Below are 25,079 nucleotides of genomic sequence, written 5' to 3'. Positions count from 1 at the left end.
ATTCCACTGAAGAAAGATAAACATAAACCCAAGTATATAACAATGATGAGAAGTGCTATGAAGAAAAAAAAGCAGGGTAAGAGGGATAGAAAGTGAGCACGGAGGGTATGTTGTTGTATAGGGTGTTCAGAAAAGGCCTCGCCATAAGGTATCATTTGACTAAAGAAGGGGTGAGAGATTGAGCTAGATGTGTGTCTTGAGGAAGAGCATCCCGGGTAATGGAAATAAGTATTAATGCAGACTTGTGCTTGGGTAGCTAGAGAGATAGCAAGTGCTGAGTGAGAGGGAGTGTAGAAGATGATGAGGGGAGAGAAGTAGCAATGTCAAGTCATCTGAGGCCTTATAGGCTATGAGTAGGACTTTGGATTTTCCTCAGAATGAGATGAGAAAAGCCATGTAGAGAAACTTTAACTTGATGGGGCAGGCAAAGGGAGCAATTACAGGTTTAGGGGTATAGGAAAATAAAAATGGAGTCAGTACTTAGGAGCTCCATTCAGCATGAAGGATGGATGGGAGAGATTGAAACCAATAAGACCATCCCAATAGCTCAGGTGCAAGATGATGATAACTGACCAGAGTGGGCAGTGAGAACTACATAAAGATGAAAAGTTTTCAAAGAAAGCAATGGGATTTACTGGTTTGGTGTGGGGTGACTGTACTTGTAATGTACCTTCAGAGCTACTGACTTCAGATACAGACAGATGTCCTGTGAGAGGCAAATGAGGCCAGAGGAACTGTTCCTAAAGTGGAGCCACAAGAGTTTCAGAACAAACCTGCTGTTTGTAATTGAAACTAGTTCTTTGTTTGTTTGAAATAGAAATAGAAAAAAAAACCCCAAAACTAGAAGACCTAATATAATTTCCCTTATCCTGAAAAGTAAACAGGATTGATCCTGCTTATCAGCTGACAATTCAAGAGTCATGAGCAGGCAGGCAAAGTGGACTTAGGCTGGTGTGAGCCTAAGTCCACTTCTGCAAATCAGCAAATTTTATTAGGAATGCATCTCCCTCTTTTGGGTCTAAATAAGTAATCAAATTTAATGAAATATTCTTTGTATAGTGTTATCTCCTTACTCAAACACTTTTGTGTCACTTATTTTGTTGTATATAATTTTCTTAAATAGGGTTGAAGGCTCTGAAAATAACGTGCAGAAAATGTGATTCATAGATAAAAATATGAAGGGGCATATGCAGTAGAAGGGTCCTGTTGTTCTGAAAATCAAGGATAAGAAAGTAGAATATATTACTGACATTAGCTTAGAAAAGTGTATGGTAGTGTAGGGTAGTATAAATAATTGACCAAAGAAATATCGATACCCTTAACAACTGGTAATAGCACTAATAATTTTTCCATAAAATTTATGTGGCCAACTTAAAGAAGCCAGAGAAGGATTTGGTAATGTGTGGATAATATTTAATAGGAAAAGCACTTAACTGTTTAAATATGTTGTCTCACCTCAGTTATTTACACTTACCTTCCAACTATTCCTAAGGGTGTGCAGATGACAAATTATGCGTTTTTCCTCAACATTTTAAAGCTGACTACATTGAAAATGTAAAAAACGCTTGAAAGACTGAACCATTAATTTTGTTTCTTGTTTTTGTTTTTTGTAGTGGGGGTGATAATAGCAACTGGCATACTTAGGGGTGGAACACATTTTAGAAGAAGCACTGTTTACTTATTAGCAAATTATTTATGTTTATTTAACCTGATTTAACCAGAGGTTATTTACTTTTTAAAGTGGCTAATTCTTCTTCATCAGTATTTTTTTTTCTCAATACAGATATTGCTTAAACAGAACAAAGTCCAGAGAAACCTTGATTTAACCAAATCAAATTCCTGTGCCAAGGTCAACAAACCAAGATCACTTAAAAGTTGAATTAAAAAAAAAAAGACGAATTCAACTGAAGCAAGTTTGAGACCAGGCCTAAGGATCTGCTCTTTTGAAGAGCGACGCTGACTTTCTGTCTGACCTCAGGGAGGTTCAGTTTCTGAGGTCTATTTTCTCTTTAAACCATTAAGAGGCTTGTGTTTGTGTATCTTTTCAAGTGTTCTTGGGATATGTGATTTGGGATTTGGTTATAGGGGCTCTAAGCTGAAAACAGTTTGACCAAAAGTATCATCTTCATCCTAAAGAAGTCTTGTATATTGTACAAAGGAATTTAATTTTTCAATTTCATACACAACACATTTTTACACATCTGAGGCAAATGATAAAAAAAGGATAAAAGTTAACATTTAGTTATTTGAATTCTTACTGTTTTTCAGGCATCACACAACAGTTTAGTTCTTACTCTTTTTGTATGTAATATAACATTTCATAATAGGCATTTGATATTGAACGAATTAAGTAAGATGTATTTCACCCTTCACCGGTTTTGAAACTGTTGGCATGACATTTTAATGAACAGTACAAATCTGCAGTCTAAAGAAGGGCTTTATCATCAGCTCAGAACAGGAAAACCTAAGTATAATGAAGGTGGCTAAGATGACTACTGAGATCATTAATTATGTTGTCTAATCACTCCAGTTTCTACCTCCTTTTGGCCTCAAAAGTAAAAAAAAAATCTACTTGCAAGGAAAAAAAAAAGTCTCCTTGACTAGAAAGGAAGTTTGAATGTTGTACCTTACTGCAAACTCTTAGAAGAGGAAATAAAACTGCCATTTAAATATGTTGTTAATGAACTTTGGCGTGACTATGCTATATGAATCAGCGAGTTTCAAAATTAAAATTACTTCTGAATCTTCCGGTCAAAAAGCAAAGGCCTCCTCTTCGATTTGATTACTCTGAACACATGTACATAATTAACCACTTCTTTTTTAAAAATCCCTTACAATTTACACCTGGAATATGATGATGAAATGTGAAATGTAATACTGCGACGAACATTAATCGGCTCAGCTACTCGGCATAGTCTCAGCAGAGGACGATGACGTCTGTCCTCTCAGGTAATCTTCACAAAAACTCAAGGAGAGGAACTATCATTCCCACCCCACGAAAGCTTCCACTGAAACCCTGACTGCACTCAGATCCCGGCGATGCCGGCTAGATGACGTTCATCACGGCGGGGATTTCCGTATCAGTGACACACGCCACTTCCGGCTGACGGTGAGAGTGACGTGGCAGGAGAGGCCGAGCTCCGTCCTTCGGGCCGGGACACCCGGAGCTGTCAGGTGGCTTCAGGGCAGCCCTGCGGTGAGAGAAGAGCTCACCGATACCAGCGGCAGCTGCGAGGCCGGAGCCGGAAGTGCCACGTGTCCCGATTGCGCCTGCGCGGCCGGGGGCTGACAGGCAGTTCCGGGCAGGGCCTCCCTCCGTCTCTCTCCGCTTGGTTGCTGCCTACCAGCCCGGCGTTTTCGGCCCCACCGGCCCGACTTCCAAGCTTTAGCCCCCAGACCAGGCAGTCACCGCCGGCGGGCTAGGGAGAATGCGGCGCCATGCCTAGGGCTTCCTGCGCCGCCCTCTCTCTATCCCGCCTTCAGTCCTAAGTCGTTAGCCCCCTCCCTCCGCTTCCAGCAGTCGTCTTTCAGCTCTCGGCTTGGCGCTGCCGCAGACGCCAACCAGCCCCTTCCAACCCCGATAAACATCGTCGTCATGTCCCAGCCCGGGATACCGGCCTCTGGCGGCGCCCCCATCGGCCTCCAGGCCCAGAACGGGGCCGCCCGGGCCTCGGGGTCTCCCTACACCAACGGTAAGTGCCGCCCGGGGGTGGGAGGTGGGGACGACGGGGGCGCTGGGGACGGCAAAGTTTGGGCCCCGGCTCGAGCTGACCTTTGGTTGCTGCCGCCGTCTGAGGGGAGGGTGACTTCCCTGCCCGGGTCAGGAACGGCTGGAGGTGGGAGGCTGAGCCACGGACACCGCGGCTCGTCTTTGTTTTTCATATTTATTTATTTATTCTTTCGTTCAGCACACAGTCGCTGAGCACTTGCTGTATGTAACGCCCTGGGTATACATGGGTGAAGAATACAGATTCGGTCCGTACTTCAAAACTGGCATACAAGGCTCATAGTGTCTGTTTATGTGCCTCTCCCCTCCTCGCCCCTTCACCCATGTCTTCTAGAGAGCAGGGTTTGGGGTCTGATTCATTTCGGTCCCGTCGGGCCTGCAGTGACTTGAGGGTCGTACTCAGTGTGAATTTGCGGAGACGAATGGATGATTGTGCCTTGGTGAGACCTCCTTAGGGCCTGTTTCATCTCTCCCTGAACCTTCCCCGAATTGTACTTAGGCCCCCTCGTTCAGTTTTTCAGCTTTAGAAGGGGAGGATCTCCTGTTTGATTTCCAGAGGTCTTTACATCACTTGGAAAGAGGTTGGACACAAGTCTCTGGACCTCTGACCAGAGTGTACATGTGGCACTATAATTTGTCATTTGGTGTGAGGGTGTCTTCTAATTTTATACCCCTTCTAGGATTCTTTAAATTGTCGTATGTTGTGATTTGCTAAGTTTATTATAATCGTTATAATAAAGACAGATTTTCTGCCAACAGTTTGCCAAGTTACCAATTTACTTATAAATCTTTGGTTCTTGGAAACAAAACTGGTAGAATAATAGTAAATGTAATGCTTAAGTTGCCCATTGGAATCTACGATTGCTGTGAAGTTCGAGAAAATAATCAATGACTAAAATAGCTAATTTACATTGTTTTTAGAGACTACTGTTTTCTTTACAAAGAAGGCTCTAAAAGACTTTTAAAAATGTCTATGAGTAGGCAGGTATGTAGGCAGAAGCAAGAATAAGTGGGGGTAAGCACTGAAATGGTGTTAAGTTGAATCAATTGTTCTTTTTCAAATTTATGGTAACATTATGTAAACTACATTTTATTTTAGGCTCTTTAGTTACATTTTCACCGAGGATGAAATTATTTTAAGACATTTCACTTTAAGGTCAAAACTCTTAAGCAAGATGTCATATGACTGTGGCTTTTTCTTATAATCTATAAATTGCAGTTTTACATGCTTTAAATGGCAAATCCTGTAAATATGCATGTAAACTTATATGTAAGTATATTTTTGATAATTTTGAAATGTTAAAGCAATTTAGCCACTGTATGTACTGTATTGGAGATGTTGTCACTATGTTGATTTGATCCAGTCCAGCAGACATTTGTTGCACACTTAAGTTCTGTCCTTAGGAATGTAAAAGAGAGTAAGAAAAGAGTCCCTGTACACAGGTTGCTCAGAGCCAATTCTGGAGTCAGATAGGGAAGGAAATCATAGGATTGCAAATATGTACCCCTGACTTTTTTTTTTGAAAAGATTTATTATTATTATTATTATTATTTTTTAATGTCTGAAACATTTATATTAACATCTTTCCATACAAATAACCCAATGAAAGTTTAGTATTAGTTGTTTTGTTTGTTTGTTTTTTTATACTGCCGGTTCTTATTAGGCATCAATTTTATACACATCAGTGTATACATGTCAATCCCAATCGCCCAATTCAGCACACCACCATCCCCACCCCACCGCAGTGAAAAGATTTATTATTTATTTAATTTATTTTTGGCTGTGTTGGATCTTTGTTGAGGCACGTGGGATCTTTCTTTGCTGTGTGCTGGCTCTTCGTTGCAGTGCTCGGGCTTCTCTCTAGTTGTGGCATGCAGATTTTCTCTTCTCTAGTTGTGGCACGCAGGCTCCACGGCGTGTGGGCTCTAGTTGTGGCGTGTGGGTTCCAGAGTGCGTGGGCGCTATAGTTTGCGGCACATGGGCTCTAGTTGAGGCGCGTGAGCACAGTAGTTGTGGCATGCAGGCTTTGTTGCCCCGCGACATGTGGGATCTTAGTTCCCCGACTAGGGATCGAACCTGAGTCCCCTGCATTGTAAGGTGGATTCTTTACCACTGGACCACCAGGGAAGTCCCTAGCCCCCACTTTTTAAAAAATAAGTTTCAAGTGTATAGCATTATAATTTGACATCTGTATACACTACAAAGTGATCACCACCACAAGTCTAGTTACCATCCATCACCATACACAGTTGACCCTTTCACCCATTTCATCCATCTCCCCAACCCCCTTCCCCTCTGGTAACCACTAATCTGATCTCTATATTGATGAGTTTTTGTTTTATTTTGTCTGTTCACTTGCTTTGTTTTTTTTAGATTCCAAATATGAGTGAAATTTTATGGTATTTGTCTTTGTCTGCTTATTTCACTTAGCATAGTACCTTCAAGTTCCAGCCACGTTCTTGTAAATGGCAGGATTTCATTCTTTTTATGGATGAGTAATATTCCATTGTGTGTGTGTATATTTATCACATCTTCTTTATCCATTCATCCATTGATGGACACTTAGGTTGTTTCCATATCTTGGCTGTTGTAAATAATGCTTCAGGGAACACAGGGGTACATATATCTGTCCGAATTAGTGTTTTTGTGTTCTTCAGATAAATGCCTGGAAGTGGAATAGCTGGGTCATATGGTATATACCCTTGTTAAGATATAATTTTAACATTCTTTTTATAAGCCCCATTTCTAAAGTTTTTTGAAAAAGTATTCTCAGTAAAATGGCTAATGTCCTGTTTTGGGTTCCTTTATTGTTCATCCCACTAATAATAAAGAGAGTAGGGATGTGGTGGAGAATTGGAGGGGAGGATATTTCTCTAGAAGGTGAAAAAAAAGTTCAGTGCTGGAATCTAATTTTTTTGGTTAATTCTTTCTAGGCACTTATTGCTGCTTAAATATTCTATTGCATTCTCTTACGCTTCAGGTTTGATGTAGCTTGCTTAAATTACATATTACAGTTTAGTTGGATCTTTTGTTTTGTTTTGTTTTTAGATTATAATCTAAAAGGTGACTGAGGAGTCACCTTTTTCATTTTTCTGTAACTTGCTTTCATATTGTATAGTGTCATTATATTACAGAATGCCTCACATCTGGACATTTCTTTATGTGGTTGATTATATTGCACTACAATCCAAAGGTTGTCTAGATAGGTTTTTCTAAGTCTCTGTGTAGATTTGTGTACACTTATTTCCTTTGCAGAAATTGATGGTGAAATTGCAAGACTACTTAAACTGGCAGATCTTCATCTGATTACCATGTAATAAGGGCTAAAGGCAAATCGTGACTCCCACTTTTTAAAAAAATTAATTTATTTGCACAGGGTCTTAGTTGTGGTAGGCTAGCTCCTTAGTTGCAGCTCAAGGGCTCCTTAGTTGTGACATGCAAACTCCTAGTTGCGGCATGCACATGGGGTCTAGCTCCCTGGCCAGGGATTGAACCTGGGCCCCCTGCATTAGGAGCACAGAGTCTTAACCACAGCGCCACCAGGGAAGTCCCCTGCCTCCCACTTCTAATTAGCTTCCTTATTGACTATTTGAGTCAATTTGCTAAGGCAGTTAGAAACTATAGTTTTATTAATAGTATTTTTTGTAATATTATGTAATATTCAACTTTTCCCCTTATAGATTGAGTGAGGAAGATATTCTACACCCTCTCTCCCACCCAGATTACCCTATTATAAAATAATACTAGTTTTCCCTCTAGACTGTAAGTCCTATGAGGACAAGAATATCTGTTTTTGCACATCATCCTCTCTCCAGTAGACTCACACGGTTTCTAGCACATTTAAGGAATTACCAGTTTTATCGAATGAATATCCTAGAATTGGGTATTTTGCAGTTTAGTTCACTAAACACGCATTAACTTGTTCATGATAAGATTTGAGCTCATTTTCAACTTCTTTTTTTTTCTGGTGAAATTTTCTGTGGATTTTTGTACAATAGTATCAGCTAAAACACAGTAGAGTATGGGGGGCTTGGTCATCAGTTTAAATGCTAGACTTGTGCTCATATCTCTATTTTAGGCATGACAGAAATGTAAATCTCTTTTAGTTTCACTATGAGGAAAACCATATTTATGATGTATTTTTAATATAGGAAGTCTTTAGTCGTGATCAAAGCATGTTGAGAATAAGATTGGCATGTGGTCTATAACACTGATTGTTGTGGCTGAGTTCCCCTTAATGTTTTCAGTGGGCACAGTAACTTTGGACTCTCAGAAGACTCTTTGCATACCTCTAATAGAACTTACTGCATTGAGCTTCTGGTTAGTCTCTGCTGTTAGACTGGGAACTCCTGAAAGACATAACATAGTAACAATAAGCACTAACATTTACTGTTTACTTACTGTATGCCCAGTCACTGTGCTAGGTTGCATTATATGCGTCATTTCACTTAATCCTCACAACAGCCCTATGATAAGAGAACTGTTAGGTTTACTGACCAGGAAACTGAGATGAGTGGTCAAGCAACTGGTTCAAGGTCACACAGCTAATATGTTGTGGAACCTAGATTTAAATTAGGCAGTCTTATTTAACCACTGTTATTCAACTTACCTGGTAGTTATGCCTGAATCAAGGATCAGAACCTTCTCTTTGGTTTCTTTATGTAGGTGGATACATATAATTAGAGTAAACATTTGCTGATATTTTTTGAAATTGCCACCTAGCTTAGTTTCTTTTGGATTGTAATTAATATATGACCTGACCCTCACTTTTGTTAGTATTGAGTCCATTTCTTTGCTGTTTCAGTATCACATTTCATAAATGTCTTGTAGACCCTGAAATTGCCCATACCCCCACTTTGATTCTTAGCATTTGCTCTTCCCCTCTGATTGCTTTCTTAAAGCCCGTACGTATGTCTAGTGAGTGACCCACAAGCTGTTTTCATGCGGTAGCATCCATTTGTTGCACTTATAGTTGCAATTGGTCAACTCTTTAAGTGATCAGAGTGTTTTTTGATGTGCAGGATCTTTTTCCCCTTACCTTACTATTAAATTTATGTGAAAGGGTAGTTTATTCATTGTGTTCTTGTGACTGTTCAGTAGGCTTTCTTGAAGAAACTTGTAAAGTTAACCTTTATTTTGTATTCATTGAGATAGTGTATCAGAAGTATCTTTTAATTTTTACATTCTAGATTTCATGAATAATAATATGTCAATCATTTTTATATGTCATTGGTTTCTAAAGTTCACAAAGTTCATTTTGAAGTATGTGAGAATCACCAGTACATGAAAATTTTATTAGTGTAGATTCTGGGATTCCATTGAGTCCTATAGAATAGAAATTTACAAAGGTAGAACCTAGTATCTCTTTGTTTTTGAAGCTGCTGGTTGGGTGATTGAGAAGCAATCACCTGCATCTATTTTAATCTCTCATTTGTTTCTTTTCTACTGTTTCTAATTTGGCTTCTACTTCTATACATCCACCAAAACTGCCCTTAATAAGGCCACAAATGACTTCTTGGTTATTAAGTACGAAAAATATTTTTCATTCCTTTTTTTTTTTTAATTCTTTTTTTTTAAATTTTTATTTATTTATTTATTTATTTATGGCTGTGTTGGGTCTTAGTTTCTGTGCGAGGGCTTTCTCTAGTTGCAGCAAGTGGGGGCCACTCTTCATCGCGGTGCGCGGGCCTCTCACTATCGCGGCCTCTCTTGTTGCGGAGCACAGGCTCCAGACGCGCAGGCTCAGTAACTGTGGCACACGGGCCTAGTCGCTCCGCGGCATGTGGGATCTTCCCAGACCAGGGCTCGAACCCGTGTCCCCTGCATTGGCAGGCGGATTCTCAACCACTGCGCCACCAGGGAAGCCCTCATTCCTATCTTTTAATTGCTCTCTTTTACCTAAAATGTTGGTGTTCCTCAGAGCTTTCTGACCTGGTTCCCTTCTTTTTCTTCTTTTCTTAAAAAAAACAATAAACACAGTAAACATTTATTATTTCACATAGTTTCTGTGGCTGGCTCTTTTCTTACTCTCTACATACTCCCTGCATGATATTATTAATTCTCATGATAGCAAATATTGTACATATGCCAGTGAGTTCCAAAGTTATATCATAAGCTGAAACCCATCTAGATAGATGTCTTTCTATTGGACATTTCCACTTGAATCTCTTGGTGACACCTAAAGTATGTTGAAAATAATTCTTCATTCCCTCTTCCGTTTGCTATTCCCCGCCTTCCCCAGTTCTTTTCTCCCCCTTCTGTCCCAGTGAATGGCACTGCCATCTACTGACTTGCGCAGGTCAGAATCCTGGGAATCATCCTTGGTTCCTTCCCCACTTCAATTCCACATCAATTTGTATATTCAGTCCCCATATTCAATTCCACATCAAATTCCATTGGTTCAATTTCCTCTATCAGTTTTTTTTTTTTTTTTTGGCCACACTGCGTGGCTTGTGGGATCTTAGTTATATATACTATATACCATCTTAATAGGGGAAGGGGAGAGAGAGAAGGGTACTTATGGGAAAACAATTTTTAGGAAAGATAAATTGGTCCTTAGTAGAATAGATGGGAGACTTGATCATTTTGTGACAGTGTATGTTTAGGTGTTGTGTGGAGACTTCTCATCTCAGGTAATGAGGCAGTCTTCTCTGGTTGCTCCTGGGGAGGAGATTTATGACAACTTAATTCTTTTGAGTTCTTTTGGGAAGCTCTGCTTTTGGGCAGGTAAGTGATTCCCGAAACTCATGCCCTGTACTCAAAATAATTTTTATGCCATGGTGGTATATTCTGGACCCCTTTAATGTCTCTGATCTATTATTTTGATGGGCTACATAATTTATTAATGACTTCAAAATAATATTAAAATCCATTTAGTAAAAACTTCATTACATATTTACTACTGCATTTCTAATGAACTCTTGCAAGTTGATACATATAAAAATAAAAATTTCACATTATAAGTCACTCAAAATGGATCTATGATAATGACTACTACAAAGCAGGTTCTTTTGTATTTGTCTTTCTACTGTGTGGTCTTATGACTGCATATTCTTTTCATTTTCTTCATTGATATACTGTAAGACTTTTGCTTATTTTGTTCATTTTGATGATATTTGGCTTTCACTTGGGTGCACTTGGCTTGAAGGCCTCTAGCATGATTGGCCTGTGATAAAACAACAAATAAAATACGAGAGTGGGCCATGAAATCTTGTGGCAATACTAGGCTGTGAGATGTTGGTTTTTATCCAGATGACCCAGAATATGCTTATAAGTTAACTTTTTACAAATGTTTTCATTGATTCAAACACCTCTGTATTCCCACTGCTGCTGTTTAGTCAATTATTTCTTACCTGGATTACTGCTGTAGACTCCAATCTCTTCCAATCTCTGATCTCTCCTCCAATCCCCAAGAGGTTCTTTTATGTCCTAACCTCCTGCCTCACTTCAGACATTTGACTCGGTCACTTGACTCTGCGGTGCCATACTGATTTTTCAGACTGCCCTTTCATGACCGCAGGCGATTGCACATGTTGTTCCTTTTTCTTGCACATGTTGTTCCTTTTTCTGGGAACACCCTTGACAGTCCTTTTCCTGGGGCTAACTCCTATTATCTCTTAAGATTTCACTCTGTTTTGTCCCTGCCTGGTTATATGTCTTCCTGTTTGGACTATAGCTACTTGAGGGCAGGGATGGAGTGGACCTTACTCACCTTGTGTCCTCAGTAGATATTTAGTAAAATCTGTCTTTTCAATTAGTCAGTGAATGGAGTGTTCCTAACCATTTGTAGTAAAATGAATGATTAGCCTAAATATAGTGTTGACAATAAAATTAATTAATAGTCTAAGATCTAAGAAAGAAATGAAAATTTTATTCCAACCAACCTGAGGAGTATAACCCGGAAGACTGTGTTTTAGAGAGCTCTGAGGAATATTCCATCTGTTAGAGGTCAAAGTACAGTTATATACCTTTTTGAGACAAAGGAATATACATCAAATCACGTATTGACAGTTTACATAATCCAGATCTGCGTGTACAAAGCTAGTAGTAGAGTGTTCTTGGCAGAGTAAAAAGTGAAGAACCCTACAATAGAAGCATTTTTAAGCTTGTTGAAGGAACGTTAAGAAGGTGGATGTGGCTGGAGCTGAGCAGAGAGGAAGAGTAGGAAGTTCTTTGAATAGCTTGCTAGTAACGGCCTTTGACCATTAAAACAGAGTAATTGGGGCTTCCCTGGTGGCACAGTGGTTGAGAATCTGCCTGCTAATGCAGGGGACACGGGTTTGAGCCGTGGTCTGGGAAGATCCCACATTCCGCGGAGCAACTAGGCCCATGAGCCACAACTACTGAGCCTGCGTGTCTGGAGCCTGTGCTTCGCAACAAGAGAGGCCACGATAGTGAGAGGCCCGCGCATCGCTATGAAGAGTGGCCCCCACTTGCCGCAACTAGAGAAAGCCCTCACAGAAACGAAGACCCAACACAGCCAAAAATAAATAAATAAATAAATAAACAAACAAACAAAAACAGAGTAATTGATGTCAGTTCACATAGTGACCTTACCATAAGCAGTTACTAAACTCAAAGAATTGGTGTTCCATTATATGGACAGGGCTTTGAGTCTCTAGTGGAAATTATTCTTTAAGCCATTTTGGATTGTATGATAAACTGTTATAAGGTAGAATTGTAAACGTATGTGTTTATTTGGAACTGCAAGTCTGCTCCAAGTCGGCTTAAATACAGCCTGCATAGACATCTTTCCAAAGTTAGAGATATCAGATAAAAAGACCCCTTGGCCTATACAGATGAACAGATATTATTCACTAATAACAAAGTCAAATTAGGATGGAAACAGCCTAATAAGAGAAGAACCATGCATAATTAATACAACAAAGATAGAACTAATGAATCTGTGGTTCAAGACATTGGCTTATTGTCTGAGTTGACATAGTCTATGTTAAACCTAATCTTAAAGAAAAATTGAACTTTATATTAAAATTTGTTTAAAGAACAAGTAAAAAACAAATAGAATCAGAAGACGACAGGATACTTCCTTCCAGATCAGAAAGAACATATTATCCTGGCACTGTTTCATTAAAATGAAATGAATGTTCAATATTTTAAAAAAAGAAAGTCGGAAATGAGACCAGAAAGGAGGCCAGGGACATAGAGGATATTATAAGCTAAGATAAAGACTTTGAAAGTTTTGAGTAGGAAGTTGATATGATCCATGTTTTAAAAGGTAATAGGATGTATAGGAAATAAATCATAGAGGGATAAAGGAGGATGCAAATGTATCGGTTGGTCACGGGCTTTCAGACTTTGACTATAATCTACAATAAGAAATATTTTAGTGACCCAGTATATATATTCATATATGTATGTATTTGTAATGAAACCTTACAATACTTGCCTTATTACATGTAATGTCCTGCAATATTTTCCATTCTTAACTATGTTCTTTTTCATTACTGAAAAGATAGTTTGTAACTCATTGATATTTTCCATTTTTTTTTAATTAATTAATTTTATTTTTTGGCTGCATTGGGTCTTTGTTGCTGCGCGCAGGGTTTCTCTAGTTGCGGTTAGCAGGGGCTACTTTTCATTGCAGTGTGCCTGCTTCTCAATGCAGTGGCTTCTCTTGTTACAGAGCACGGGCTCTAGGCGCGTGGGCTTCAGTAGTTGCGGCCCATGGGCTCAGTAGTTGTGGCTCACGGGCTCTAGAGCACAGGCTCAGTAGTTGTGGTGCACGGGCTTAGTTGCTCCGCGGCATGTGGGATCTTCCTGGACCAGGGCTCGAACCCGTGTCCCCTGCATTGGCAGGCGGATTCTTAACCACTGCTCCACCAGGGAAGCCCCTAAATTTAATTTAAATAAGGTATAAGACATCTTTACGAAAAAAGCATGAAATATAATTGGAAGATATAAAACAAGTTTTGAATAAATGGAGAGATACATACCATGTTTATGATAGAAAGGAAGTTGTTTTTGTTTTTGTTTTTGTTTCTTTCCTGCTGTGCTGCATGGCTTGTGGGATCTTAGTTCCCTGACCAGAGATTGAACCCTGGCCCTCGGCAGTGAAAGTGCAGAGTCCTAACCACTGGACCGCCAGGGAATTCCTGAAAGATTTTCTATCATAAAATGTCAAACAATCCAAAATGAGTATATAAATCAAATGTAATTCCCATTGACATTTTACTTTTTTTGTGTGGGAGACTGCATAGTCTTATATTTTTGTGTCTGTCTGAAAATTTTCATAATAAAAAGGTTTATAAGAAAGGTATCATACTTACCTCTCTATAACTTCCTTTTTTTCTCTTAGTATTCTTTTTGTAATTTATTTCAGTTGGTAGATGTACATCTGGTTTATTCATTTTATTGATAATTAGCCCATTGTGTGACTAATCTACAAGTTATTTATTCAATCTCCTGCTGATGGATATTTAATTTGTTTCCAATTTTTCATTATTATAAACATTGCTGCAACTAACACATATGGATCTATTTCTTTTGTCCTGGAAGGATACCTGTTTTTTTTTGGTTTTTTTTTTTTTTTGCAGAGCAGTGCGTATAGACTCTCTCTCCCCAGCTACATATTACTTATGTGTGTATGCTTTTGTAGGCCTCCCAATCCTACCTCTCTTTCTATATGCATATGCTTATGTATGTTTGTATAAGTATTGTGTAATTTATGAAATGATTCAAATTAGGCTGATGATATTTGTACATTGGTTGCATGGATTGAGGGGGTATGATTGGAAGATATGTATTTTCTTTTTATACCTTTTGAATGTAAACAGTCCAAAGAAATTAGGTTTGTATGCGTGCCATCTTTTAAAAAATATTCATCTTATTTCTTTTCATTGTTTAGTTTTATGGGCAAAAATGACAGCATATTCCTGAGAAGTGATTCTAGAGATTAATTTTTTAATAACAGCTTTAAAATGTACAGGTCAATGATTTTTAGTGTATTCACTGAAAATTGGAACCATCACTACAATCAGTTTTAAAATATCTTTATCACCCCAAAAAAAGAAACCCCATACCCATTAGCAGTTGCTACCCATTCCCTCCTTCCAGCTGTTGTAACCACAAATCTACCTCTGTGTTTGTGGGTTTTCCTGTTCTGGACATTTTATATAAATGATTTATACAGTGTATGATCTTTTGTGACTAATGCCTTTCAGTTAGTATAAAGTTGGGACTTCCCTGGTGGTCCAGTGGTTAAGAATCCGTCTTGCAATGCAGGGGATGCTGGTTAGATCCCTGGTTGGGAAACTAAGATCCCACATGCCGCAAGGCAGCTAAGCCTGCAAGCCACAACTACTGAGCCCACACACCACAGCTAGAGAGCCCGTGTGCTGCAACTGCAGAGCCCACACGTTCTGGAGCCCGTGTGCCACAACTAGAGAGAAGCCCGTGCACTGCAATGAAGAGCCCACGTGCCGCAACGAAGGATCCCACGAGCAACAACTAAGACCTGATGCAATAAATAAACACATAAACATAAAATGTTAAAAAAAAACCCAAAACACTAATAATCTCAATAGTCTTTAAAAAAAAAATAAAGTTTTCAAGGTTCGTCTGTATTATAGCATGTCATTAGTACTTCATTCCTGTTTATGACCAAATAATATTCCATTGTATGGTTATGCCTCTTGTTTATCTGTTCATTAGTTGATGGACATTTGGGTTGTTTCTCCTTTTTGGATACTACAAATAATGATGTTATGAACAGTTGTGTACAAGGTTTTATGCAGAGGAGGAGTGGAATTGCTGGATTGTATAACTATGTTTAACATTTGAAGAACTGCCAAACTATTTTCCAACGTAGTTGCACCGTTTTACATTTCCACTAGCAATGTATGAGCATTCCAATTTCTCCACATCCTTGTCAACATTTGTTACTTTCCAGCTTTTTATTTTTAACCATCCTAGTTGGTGTGAGTGGTATATCACTGTGGTTTTTTTTTCTTGGCTGCGTTGGGTCTTTGTTGCTGCGCGAGGGCTTTCTCTAGTTGTGGTGAGTGGGAGCTACTCTTCGTTGTGATGTGCAGGCTTCTCGTTGCAATGGCGTCTCTTGTTGTGGAGCACGGGCTCTAGGTGTGCGGGCTTCAGTAGTTGCAGCACGTGGGCTTCAGTAGTTGTGGTTTGTGGGCTCTAGAGCACAGGCTCAGTAGTTGTGGTGCACAGGCTTAGTTGCTCTGTGGCATGTTGGATCTTCCTGGACCAGGGATCGAACCCGTGTGCCCTGCATTGGCAGGCGGATTCTTAACCACTGCGCCACCAGGGAAGTCCCTCATTGTGGTTTTGATTTGCAGTTCTCTAAATGACTAATAATGTTGAACATTTTTGCATGTGCTTACTGGCCATTTGTTTACCTCTTTGGAAATATATTTGAATGCTATTTAAAGCCTTTGCTTTTTTTTTTTTAACATCTTTATTGGCGTATAATTGCTACACAATGGTGTGTTAGTTTCTGCTTTATAACAAAGTGAATCAGCTCTACATATACATCTATCCCCGTATCTCCTCCCTCTTGCGTCTCCCTCCCACCCTTCCTATCCCACCCCTCTAGGTGGTCACAAAGCACCGAGCTGATCTCCCTGTGTTATGTGGCTGCTTCCCACTAGCTATCTCTTTTACATTTGGTAGTGTATATATGTCCATGCCACTCTCTCACTTCGTCCCAGCTTACCCTTCCCCCTCCTGTGTCCTCAAGTCCATTCTCTACATCTGCGTCTTTATTCCTGTCCTGCCCCTAGATTCTTCAGAACCTTTTTTTTTTTTTTTAGATTCCATATATACGTGTTAGCATATGGTATTTGTTTTTCTCTTTCTGACTTACTTCACTCTGTATGACAGACTGTAGGTCCATCCACCTCACTACAAGTAACTCAATTTCGTTTCTTTTTATGGCTGAGTAATATTCTATTGTATATATGTGCCACATCTTCTTTATCCATTCATCTGTTCTGTGGTCATTTTTAATTAGGTTATTTGTCTTTTCATTGTTGAGTTGTAAGAGCACCATATGTTTTACTGTATTTTTTAAAGTATTGCTTTATTTGTTTGTAAAACTAATTTTTCCTCCTCTTATTGGAAGGTCCTGTCCAAAATGCACTGATGTCTTCACAAGTGTCAGTGAGCCAAGGATATAATTCTCAGCTTCCAGGATCCTACCCTCATCTAATACCAGCAAAGACTTTGAATCCAGTCCCTGGACAGTCTAACTCTGGTGGTTCCCAGACTGTTTCTCCACTAAGTAATTATCAGGGACCTGGACAGACTGTTTATAGACCATCTGTGGCTTCTAATCCAGTGACACCTTCACTTCGTAGTGGTCCTGTTCCCCAAATGCCACTACCTACTTCTCAGAACCCAGCTGCTACACCAATGCCTTCTGGTAGCTTTCTTCCTGGAGCCAACATACCACCACCTTTGAATTGGCAATACAACTATTCGTCACAGACAAACCATTGTCCTCGTGTGTCATCCCAACCGACCATGTCTGGGAATACAAATTTGACAAGTCCTCAATATGTTTCTTCTGGAGATACTTCACTTCAAAACAACTTCATAAAATCAGGTAGAGTTCCTATAGGACTGCTTAAAATGTAGAGATGGGAAAATTTTGCTTGTTTAAATGTTTTTAAATTATTATTTCAACCTTAAAATCATATGGAAGGCTATTGATATTTTTGATCATTGTTAATCTTTAAATAGATTACTTCTGTAATCTTTGGGTCAACTTAAAATCATGATTGTTTCTGCTTTGCTTCTTTCCTTTGAAGGTATCCTCTGAATTTCTTTGAGTCACCCGTGATATTTCAGGGTTTCAGGTGTGCATGCAGAACCACTTACTTAAGTACTGGCCATTACTTTTATTAATGGGTTTCCATCTTGTATTCTAGGGAAGCTTAATCCCTGTGGTCTCTCTTTGGACTTGATCTAAGGCTTGGCTTGTCTAATTGTTATGGCATAGACAATTTTTGGCTCCAGAAACCAGAGAATCCTGGAAGGGCAGGTGAAAACAGACAGTACTTTTGGAGTGAGGAGTATTATTGAGCACATCCGTGGTCAGAAAGCAGTGCACAGAGATTTATCTCTGGGTTTTTTTTAGGAGTTTTATAACTTTAGTTCCTACATTTAGGTGTTTGATCAATTTTGAGTTAATTTTTGTGTATGGTGTTAGTAGGTAGGGATTCAGCTTCATTCTTGTGCATGTGGATATTACAGTTGTCCCAGGACTATTTGATGGAAAGACTATTCTTCCTCCCATTGAATAATCTTGACACCCTTGTTGAAAATCAGTTGATCATAAATGTAGGGTTTATTTCTGTACTCTGAATTCTATTCCATTGATCTATATGTCTATTTTTATACTAGTACCGAACATCTTGATTAGTGTAGCTTTGTAGTAAGTTTTGAATTTGGAAAGATTGACTCCTCCACCTTTTTGGGGTTTTTTTCAAGATTGTTTTGGGTGTCCTAGGTCCCTTGCATTTCCATAAGAATTTTAGGATTAGCTTGTCAATTTTTGCAATAAAAAGACAGCTGTGATTTTGATAGGGATTGTGCTGAATCTACATCAATTTGGGAAGAAAGCTATATACTCTTGGACTGACTTTGATCATTTTATTTTTTAACCTCAGTGCTTGGTCATATATAGTTCAAAAGTAGGTTCATTTAACTGTTTCACTATTCCCTTTTTTTATATTAAAATTTGTCTTAAACACTTATCAACATTAATAGTGTTACTTTGAAAAGCATTTCGGATTCTGTTTTGGGATCTGCAGGTTGATTCTGCTCAGCAGACATCCTCAAGGAAATGAACTAGTAAAAGTTTCCAAGTGAAACAGTAATATCAGTCATTACCTTTTTATATTCATATGTATTTCTGCATCTAGATACTACATGCACTTCATTAGTTTTGTAGTTTGTTAACTGCTGAAACTATTTTTCTTAGCCTCTTGACTAGCCGCTGGCCCTGGTGAATGCATTTTGGACTTGTAAAGATTAAGGCTGCTTCTAGAAACTTAGTTTCTTTGGAGAGATCTTCTGATCCATAATTGTTAGACCGAAAATCCTTCTGATTACTTTTATTCTTATTCATTTGACACCATGAGTGAGCATCAATCACTTGAAGTTAATGAACATTCACTTCTTTATTAAGGTAACATTTATTATATAGAATTTTAAGTCACATTTTAGGTAACATTTTTAGGTAACATTTATGTAGGTATCATTTATTGAATGTTTGTTATTTTCCAGCACTTTACCAAACTTTAATGTGTGTTATCTTATTTAATCTTTACAGCAGTACGTTTTATAGATAAGAAATGTGAGGCTTGAATAATTTTCCCAAAGCCACAAGAAAATAGGTTGGGAAAAGGTACTATTTAAAAGTAGGTGTAGCCTCTCATTAAAAAGCACGTGATCAATAATCTGAAATATTTTTTTGGCTGTAACAGAAGCCCTCAGGTAGAGCACCTTGATTACAGCACAGATGTGGTGAAAGAGACATAAGGAAGTGCCAAAACTTAGGAAGGTTTCTATATAAAAGAAGGGGAAAGAAAGATACATAAACTAATAAAATGAACCTAAAAGAAGTGTATGACTGCCCTTCTCTTTTCTTAATGAGAACTCTAAAAAAATTCCCCAGTTTTTACCTCTGTTTTTTCATCATTGTTAGTAGGTGCCTGATTGTCTGATCTCAGAACTGTATCTAGGGATTTCCTTGGTGGTCCAGTGGTTGGGACTTCGCCTTCCAAAGCAGGGGGTACCAGTTCTATCCCTGGTCAGGGAGCTAAGATCCCACATTCCTTGCGGCCAAAAAACCAATAAAACAGAAGCAATATTGTAACAGATTCAATAAGGACTTTAAAAATGGTCCACATCAAAAAAATCTTTAAAACTCCCCGCCCACCCCCGTATCTAAGTTATGCAAATTTATAATTTGCATATTAAAATTCTCTGACTTTTTTTTCTAATGGGACGCCTTTTAGCATGTAATTAGTTTTAGGGATCTCAGAAGGCAGATTCTGAAACTCTAACTATTAGTGTTCTAAATAAGAGTCATTCAACTTGAAAAAATAATGTCTATTTTATGAAATGTAGCCTATTCTGGATTCAACAATATTCCTCTTAAAGCTGTGAAAAATCTCTATCAGCTCACTTGTATTCTGTTAAACATTAGGTTGTTACATCTTTGTGGCCAGATGTATCAAACATTCTTATTCATGCTGAGTTGCAAATGTACCTTGCCCTTTTGTTCCTTTGACTTGTCTCTATTGCCATAGATATGTATGGGTGCTTCTTTGATAAGGGAGTTACATGGCAGTAATCTTTGTCTTCACTTTTGACAACAGGGCACTGATTAGTCTTGTTGGGAGATCATTTTTCAATTTGGCCCTGGAGAATTGAACAGTATTGAAGAAACATTGAAATTTTTCATATTTGGGTATCTTTATTCCTTTGATTTTACAAAATACAGGGTTTTACAAAATACAGGTAGAATATATTATATGTAAAATTTATTACCTATTTCACTTACAAATTCAGAGGATTAAAAGTCTTGTAATGAAAAATTAAATCACATGTATTTTATCAGTAGTATTATCAGTAGTATTTTATCTACTTTGTAGACTTTGTTCCTCCTCTGTGGCAAATGAGAAGGTGGAAGCAGTATTATTGATTTGAATGAACAGGTGGTTGTGGGTTTTGGAACTTTCCATGTCACACAGAAGAATTTCCCCAAGAGTAACTGACAATGTTTTTACAGTAGTCAGAACTTACTGTCCTAATAGAAAATTGGTGAAATTGAGGCAGTGAGATACTGGTAGATACAAGGACAAATACCATGTCATTTCTTAGTTTAGTTTGATGGGTACTTTTAAACCTCTTGGATATCAGTGTTTCATAAGGTTTATACGTAAACTTTGGATCATTTCCTGATTTTTAAGCCTAGGGAGTGTTCTTAATATAGTATTTAAGCAATTATTGAAAGTAAACTACTTTTAATTATTATTAGGTAAACACTGAACAGTGTACACATTTATTATCTATTTTAACAGGATATACCCCCCAAAAAATGAAACAAAATGAAATAAAACTTGGAGAATTTAGGATAACCACAATAGTGTGTAGTTTTAGAAAGCTAACTCTAAACCTAATTGATGATAGTGAATGGACTATATTGATAGGTATTCATAAAGTTTTATTAATGTTAATTTCTACTGGAATATTTGATGTGGCCTGTTGAAACTGTGACCAGTTAATGAAAAATTAGTCAATAAACAGGGCATTCATTGTATCTACTCTATAAGTGATTTGATGCTGACTTTATACTGCTTTAATAATTGACAGGTAAGAATTATGGTAGGAGAGACTTGGAAATGTGTAAAGTATGCATATAAATTAGAAAGTCATTCATCTGGGAAGTTAACTTATTTCTAGTAATTTTTGGTTTGTAGTTGAAATACAGATTTGGAAGTTACTTAGATTCGGTAAAAGGCCGTTTTGGCTTTTTTCTTAAGTTCTTAAGTGACATGTGTAAAACCACTGTTTCCATAGGATCTGCACCCCCCTTAGTGAATCCACCTCTGCCTACCACTTTTCAACCAGGAGCTCCTCTTGGGCCCCCTCCAACTGGAGGACCACCTCCAGTGAGGGCCCTTACGCCTCAGAAATCAACACATAGAGTTGTGCCCCAGCCCACCTTTAATTCAGCTAGCAACCAAGAAGGTAAGCAAGACAAAAACCAAGTCACGTCCTAAAGTTTTGACTCAGGGTGGAAAGATGAATATTATCTGAATTCCATGCATTCAAGTCATATTCTAACAGAAAATCTAGTTTTTTTGGTTAGGGATGCTCCTCAGGAATTTAGAGTTTAAAAAAGTTTCTCGGTATTCCACTGCCCTATTCTGGGCTGTGGAATAGCTTTTGGGATCACTGTTGACTTTTTTTGTTGCTGTAAAGATTTTAAAAATCATGGCTATAAAGTTACATGTCTATTGGGAGAGGGAGGCGAGAGAGGAACTTTTACTTTTCTGGACATGATGTTAGAACTATCCTTTTAATACATTGGCCCTTTTTTATGGAAGCAGTATTTTGCTTGCCACCCTTACTGTAAATGTAACAAATATTTATGAGCCTAAATAAAAAGTCAAATATACAAACATTTTGATGTTTTATAGTTTTAAAGCATTGTCTTCAGAGGTAACTTTAACATATAAGTTTATTAATTTAAACAAAATATTTTATAAAGTAAGAAATTTGATTTTAGCCGTAATATAACTATTGCAACAAGATTGGAAATAGGAAAACAGAAGAGGAGGGGAAAAAACCACTGCTCATATCCTACTACTCAATATAATCAATATTATCATTTTTGTATTTTCTTCTACCATTTCCTTTTTTTAGTATTGTTAGTAGGGAAAAAACTGACCTGTGTATAATTTGAAAAGAATGGTGTTAACAATGAGTAACAAAATGATAAAGCCATGTCCCACTGGTTGCCAAGTGATAATTTTGAATATCAAGCTACAATAAGTATTTAAACTTTTAACCAACTAAAAATATGCTCAATGTTTTTGTTTGTTTCTACAAAACAGTTTTACTAAGGTTTTCTGTATCAACTCATGGCTAAAGACCTGGTGGTCTTGAGAACTGGAAAGGAGTTACTAACTTTATTGAAACTATTAAACTTATCTATTTGGTGTTAAAACTGTTAAAAGTTAGCACCTTTATACTTAGGTGCTAGAGGTTGATGCTATTCATTGATTTTAGTTTCTTCTGTACCCAAATTAGAGCTAATAAATAGCAGAGGTACCTAATGATAAATTTTTATTATTCATTTTAGTGGTTGTTTGCCAGACCAAAGCAATTGTTCTAATTAATATATATCACCTTAAAGTTAACTCTAGATTCTACTCTGTTCCATATTTTTATTTTTTTAATTTATTTTCTTGTATTCTATTTTTTTTGAATTTTATTTTATTTATTTTTTTATACAGCAGGTTCTTATTAGTCATCCATTTTATACACATCAGTGTATACATGTCAGTCCCAATCTCCCAATTCTTCCCACCACCCCCACCCCACCCCACCCCACCCCCGCCACTTTCCCCCCTTGGTGTCCATACGTTTGTTCTCTACATCTGTGTCTCAATTTCTGCCCTGCAAACCGGTTGATCTGTACCATTTTTCTAGGTTCCACATATATGCGTTAATATACGATATTTGTTTTTCTTTCTGACTTACTTACATATTTTTAAAAAAAGGTTTTTATCCTCATAAATTTATTTCATCCTTAAATAGTATTGATTTTGGTGACTTATTTTAGTGCATAATGCTCCTTAGAAGTTTTTAATACTGCTCTCACAACTGGTAAAATCTTTCAGACAGTATATAATTTTATAAGCTACACAAAGTACCATTCTTTTTGGAAGCTTATAAAGTTATTTGAAACTTTTATATATTTTGTATATTTAAAATCTTACATTGTTTGAAAATTTTATTTCAACATTTCACATTTCCTGGGCTGTGGTTTTAAACTATTTGTCATTTGGAAAGTTATCATAAATTTTAGACATTAGCTCAAATCTTGCAAAAATTATAATAATGGTTCTAATTTAAATATTGTTAATAAACTTCCTCCTTAGGTATTAAACCAAATACCAATAATGGATCTATGGTGGTTCACAATAGTTATGATGAAATTGAAGGCGGTGGCTTCTTGGGTGAGATGCTATGAAAGTTTTTTTGTTTTTTTATTATGTGTTCCTTGTAGGAAACAAAGAAGAAAACTTCATAATTATGTCACACAATGATACCTTCTGTTAGCATTTTTTATCTCCATGCGTTTAGATTTTTTGTTAGGTTTTTTTCCCCTTTAGGATTGGGATTATGGGCTTTATTATTATTATGTTATGACCGAAGAGTATTTTTGTCAGTTAAATCTATTTAAATTTACTTATCCAGTTGATAAGTAAAACATTTAGTATGTTTTAATTAAAGTTGTTTTGACTTAAATTTTAGTCTGAATACAAAGTTTAGTACATGATTTGAGATATGAGAGTAAATTAATTATACTAAACTTATTTTTGTGTGTTTACAGCTATAGTCCACTTTAGCTAGATTTTAATCATTGCTCTTACTTTGTTACTAGTGTTTATTTGTTTTATTTTACAAAATTGATGAATGAAAGTATTAAATTACCCAAAGGATTTTGGAGTTATAATTTCTATAATTTAATGGATCTGTGTGTTGATTTAAAGTACTCTGGAGTGTAAAATAGAACTTAAAAGTTACCTTGTTTCTAGCAACACCACAGCTTACTAATAAGAATCCTACAATGAGCCGAAGTGTTGGATATTCATATCCCTCCTTACCACCTGGTTATCAGAATACAATACCACCTAGTACAACAGGAATGCCACCCTCTTCCTTGAATTATCCAAGTGGTCCACAGGCATTTACTCAGGTATACTTTTTGTTTTTGTGTTTTTACCTGTAGTCCACTTCAGTTTAAACTGTATTCACATGGAAAAATTTTAGGAAGGTATAATGAACATTTTTAACCAGTTAGAATGGTAATGAATATTTCATAAGGCCTTTGTCCTGTTATATATCTCCAGAACCAAAAAATTGACCAGGAAATCTAGATTACAATGTTGTTATTTAGAGAGAAATTAAGTAACCAAAGTCATTATACTCTTCTCTTTTCAACTGAAGACATTATAAAGCCTACTTACTTTGAAATTATGTATCTTTAGACTCCCTTAGGTGCTAATCATTTACCTGCAAGCATGAGTGGATTAAGTCTACATCCAGAGGGGCTAAGGGTTATCAATCTACTTCAAGAAAGAAACATGCTTCCATTGACACCTTTGCAGCCTCCCGTTCCAAATTTGCATGAAGATATCCAGAAACTCAACTGTAACCCAGAGTAAGGCTTCAAATAGCGCTTCTTATTAAATATGACATTTTACTTGTTCTAAAATTCTTCCAGATTTTTTTTGAGCTTTATGTGTTACGAACAAGCTATACAAATGTATTAATTTATGAAAGTAGTTCTGCATGCAGAAAACAGCACTTTGTTAGTTGCTTACTTGATATTTGAAATGTTCTAAGTCAAGAAATAGAGTTGTAACCCCTGATCTGATAGCTACTCTTATCAGCTCTAATGGGACTATGATATTCATTATCATTATGGTGATTACATTATATTTTCAAAGTCCAAAGGACAGAGACTTGATTCTATATAATCCTTTATTTGCTCTCATTTTAAATTGTTTTTCATAACCAACATAATTATAATACTCTTTTCTCTCTTAAAATTGATTGTGAGTTTAA

At 37.3% G+C, this 25,079-nt stretch overlaps 1 protein-coding gene across 4 annotated transcripts in view; it reads left to right on the top strand.

Moving 5' to 3' along the window:
* The window catches only part of SEC24A (SEC24 homolog A, COPII coat complex component), a 104,403-nt gene that overhangs the window by 40,855 nt on the left and 38,469 nt on the right, over positions 1 to 25,079 (top strand). For 2 of the 4 annotated variants that reach the window (XM_082454707.1, XM_082454710.1), the window contains 6 exons: positions 1,784 to 3,692; positions 16,828 to 17,310; positions 21,297 to 21,467; positions 23,387 to 23,464; positions 24,047 to 24,207; positions 24,500 to 24,672. In XM_082454707.1, coding sequence (XP_082310833.1) covers positions 3,596 to 3,692; positions 16,828 to 17,310; positions 21,297 to 21,467; positions 23,387 to 23,464; positions 24,047 to 24,207; positions 24,500 to 24,672 — 1,163 coding nt within the window. In that variant the 5' untranslated portion in view covers positions 1,784 to 3,595. Of the gene's footprint in view, positions 1 to 1,783; positions 3,693 to 16,827; positions 17,311 to 21,296; positions 21,468 to 23,386; positions 23,465 to 24,046; positions 24,208 to 24,499; positions 24,673 to 25,079 lie in introns of those variants that run through there. The other 2 variants (XM_082454709.1, XM_082454708.1) reach the window with 2 other exon arrangements.

The sequence above is a fragment of the Balaenoptera physalus genome, assembly GCF_965194825.1.
Source record: "Balaenoptera physalus genome assembly, chromosome: 3".
NCBI classification, from domain to species: domain Eukaryota; kingdom Metazoa; phylum Chordata; class Mammalia; order Artiodactyla; family Balaenopteridae; genus Balaenoptera; species Balaenoptera physalus.
This window is presented reverse-complemented; position numbering and strand designations above follow the sequence as displayed.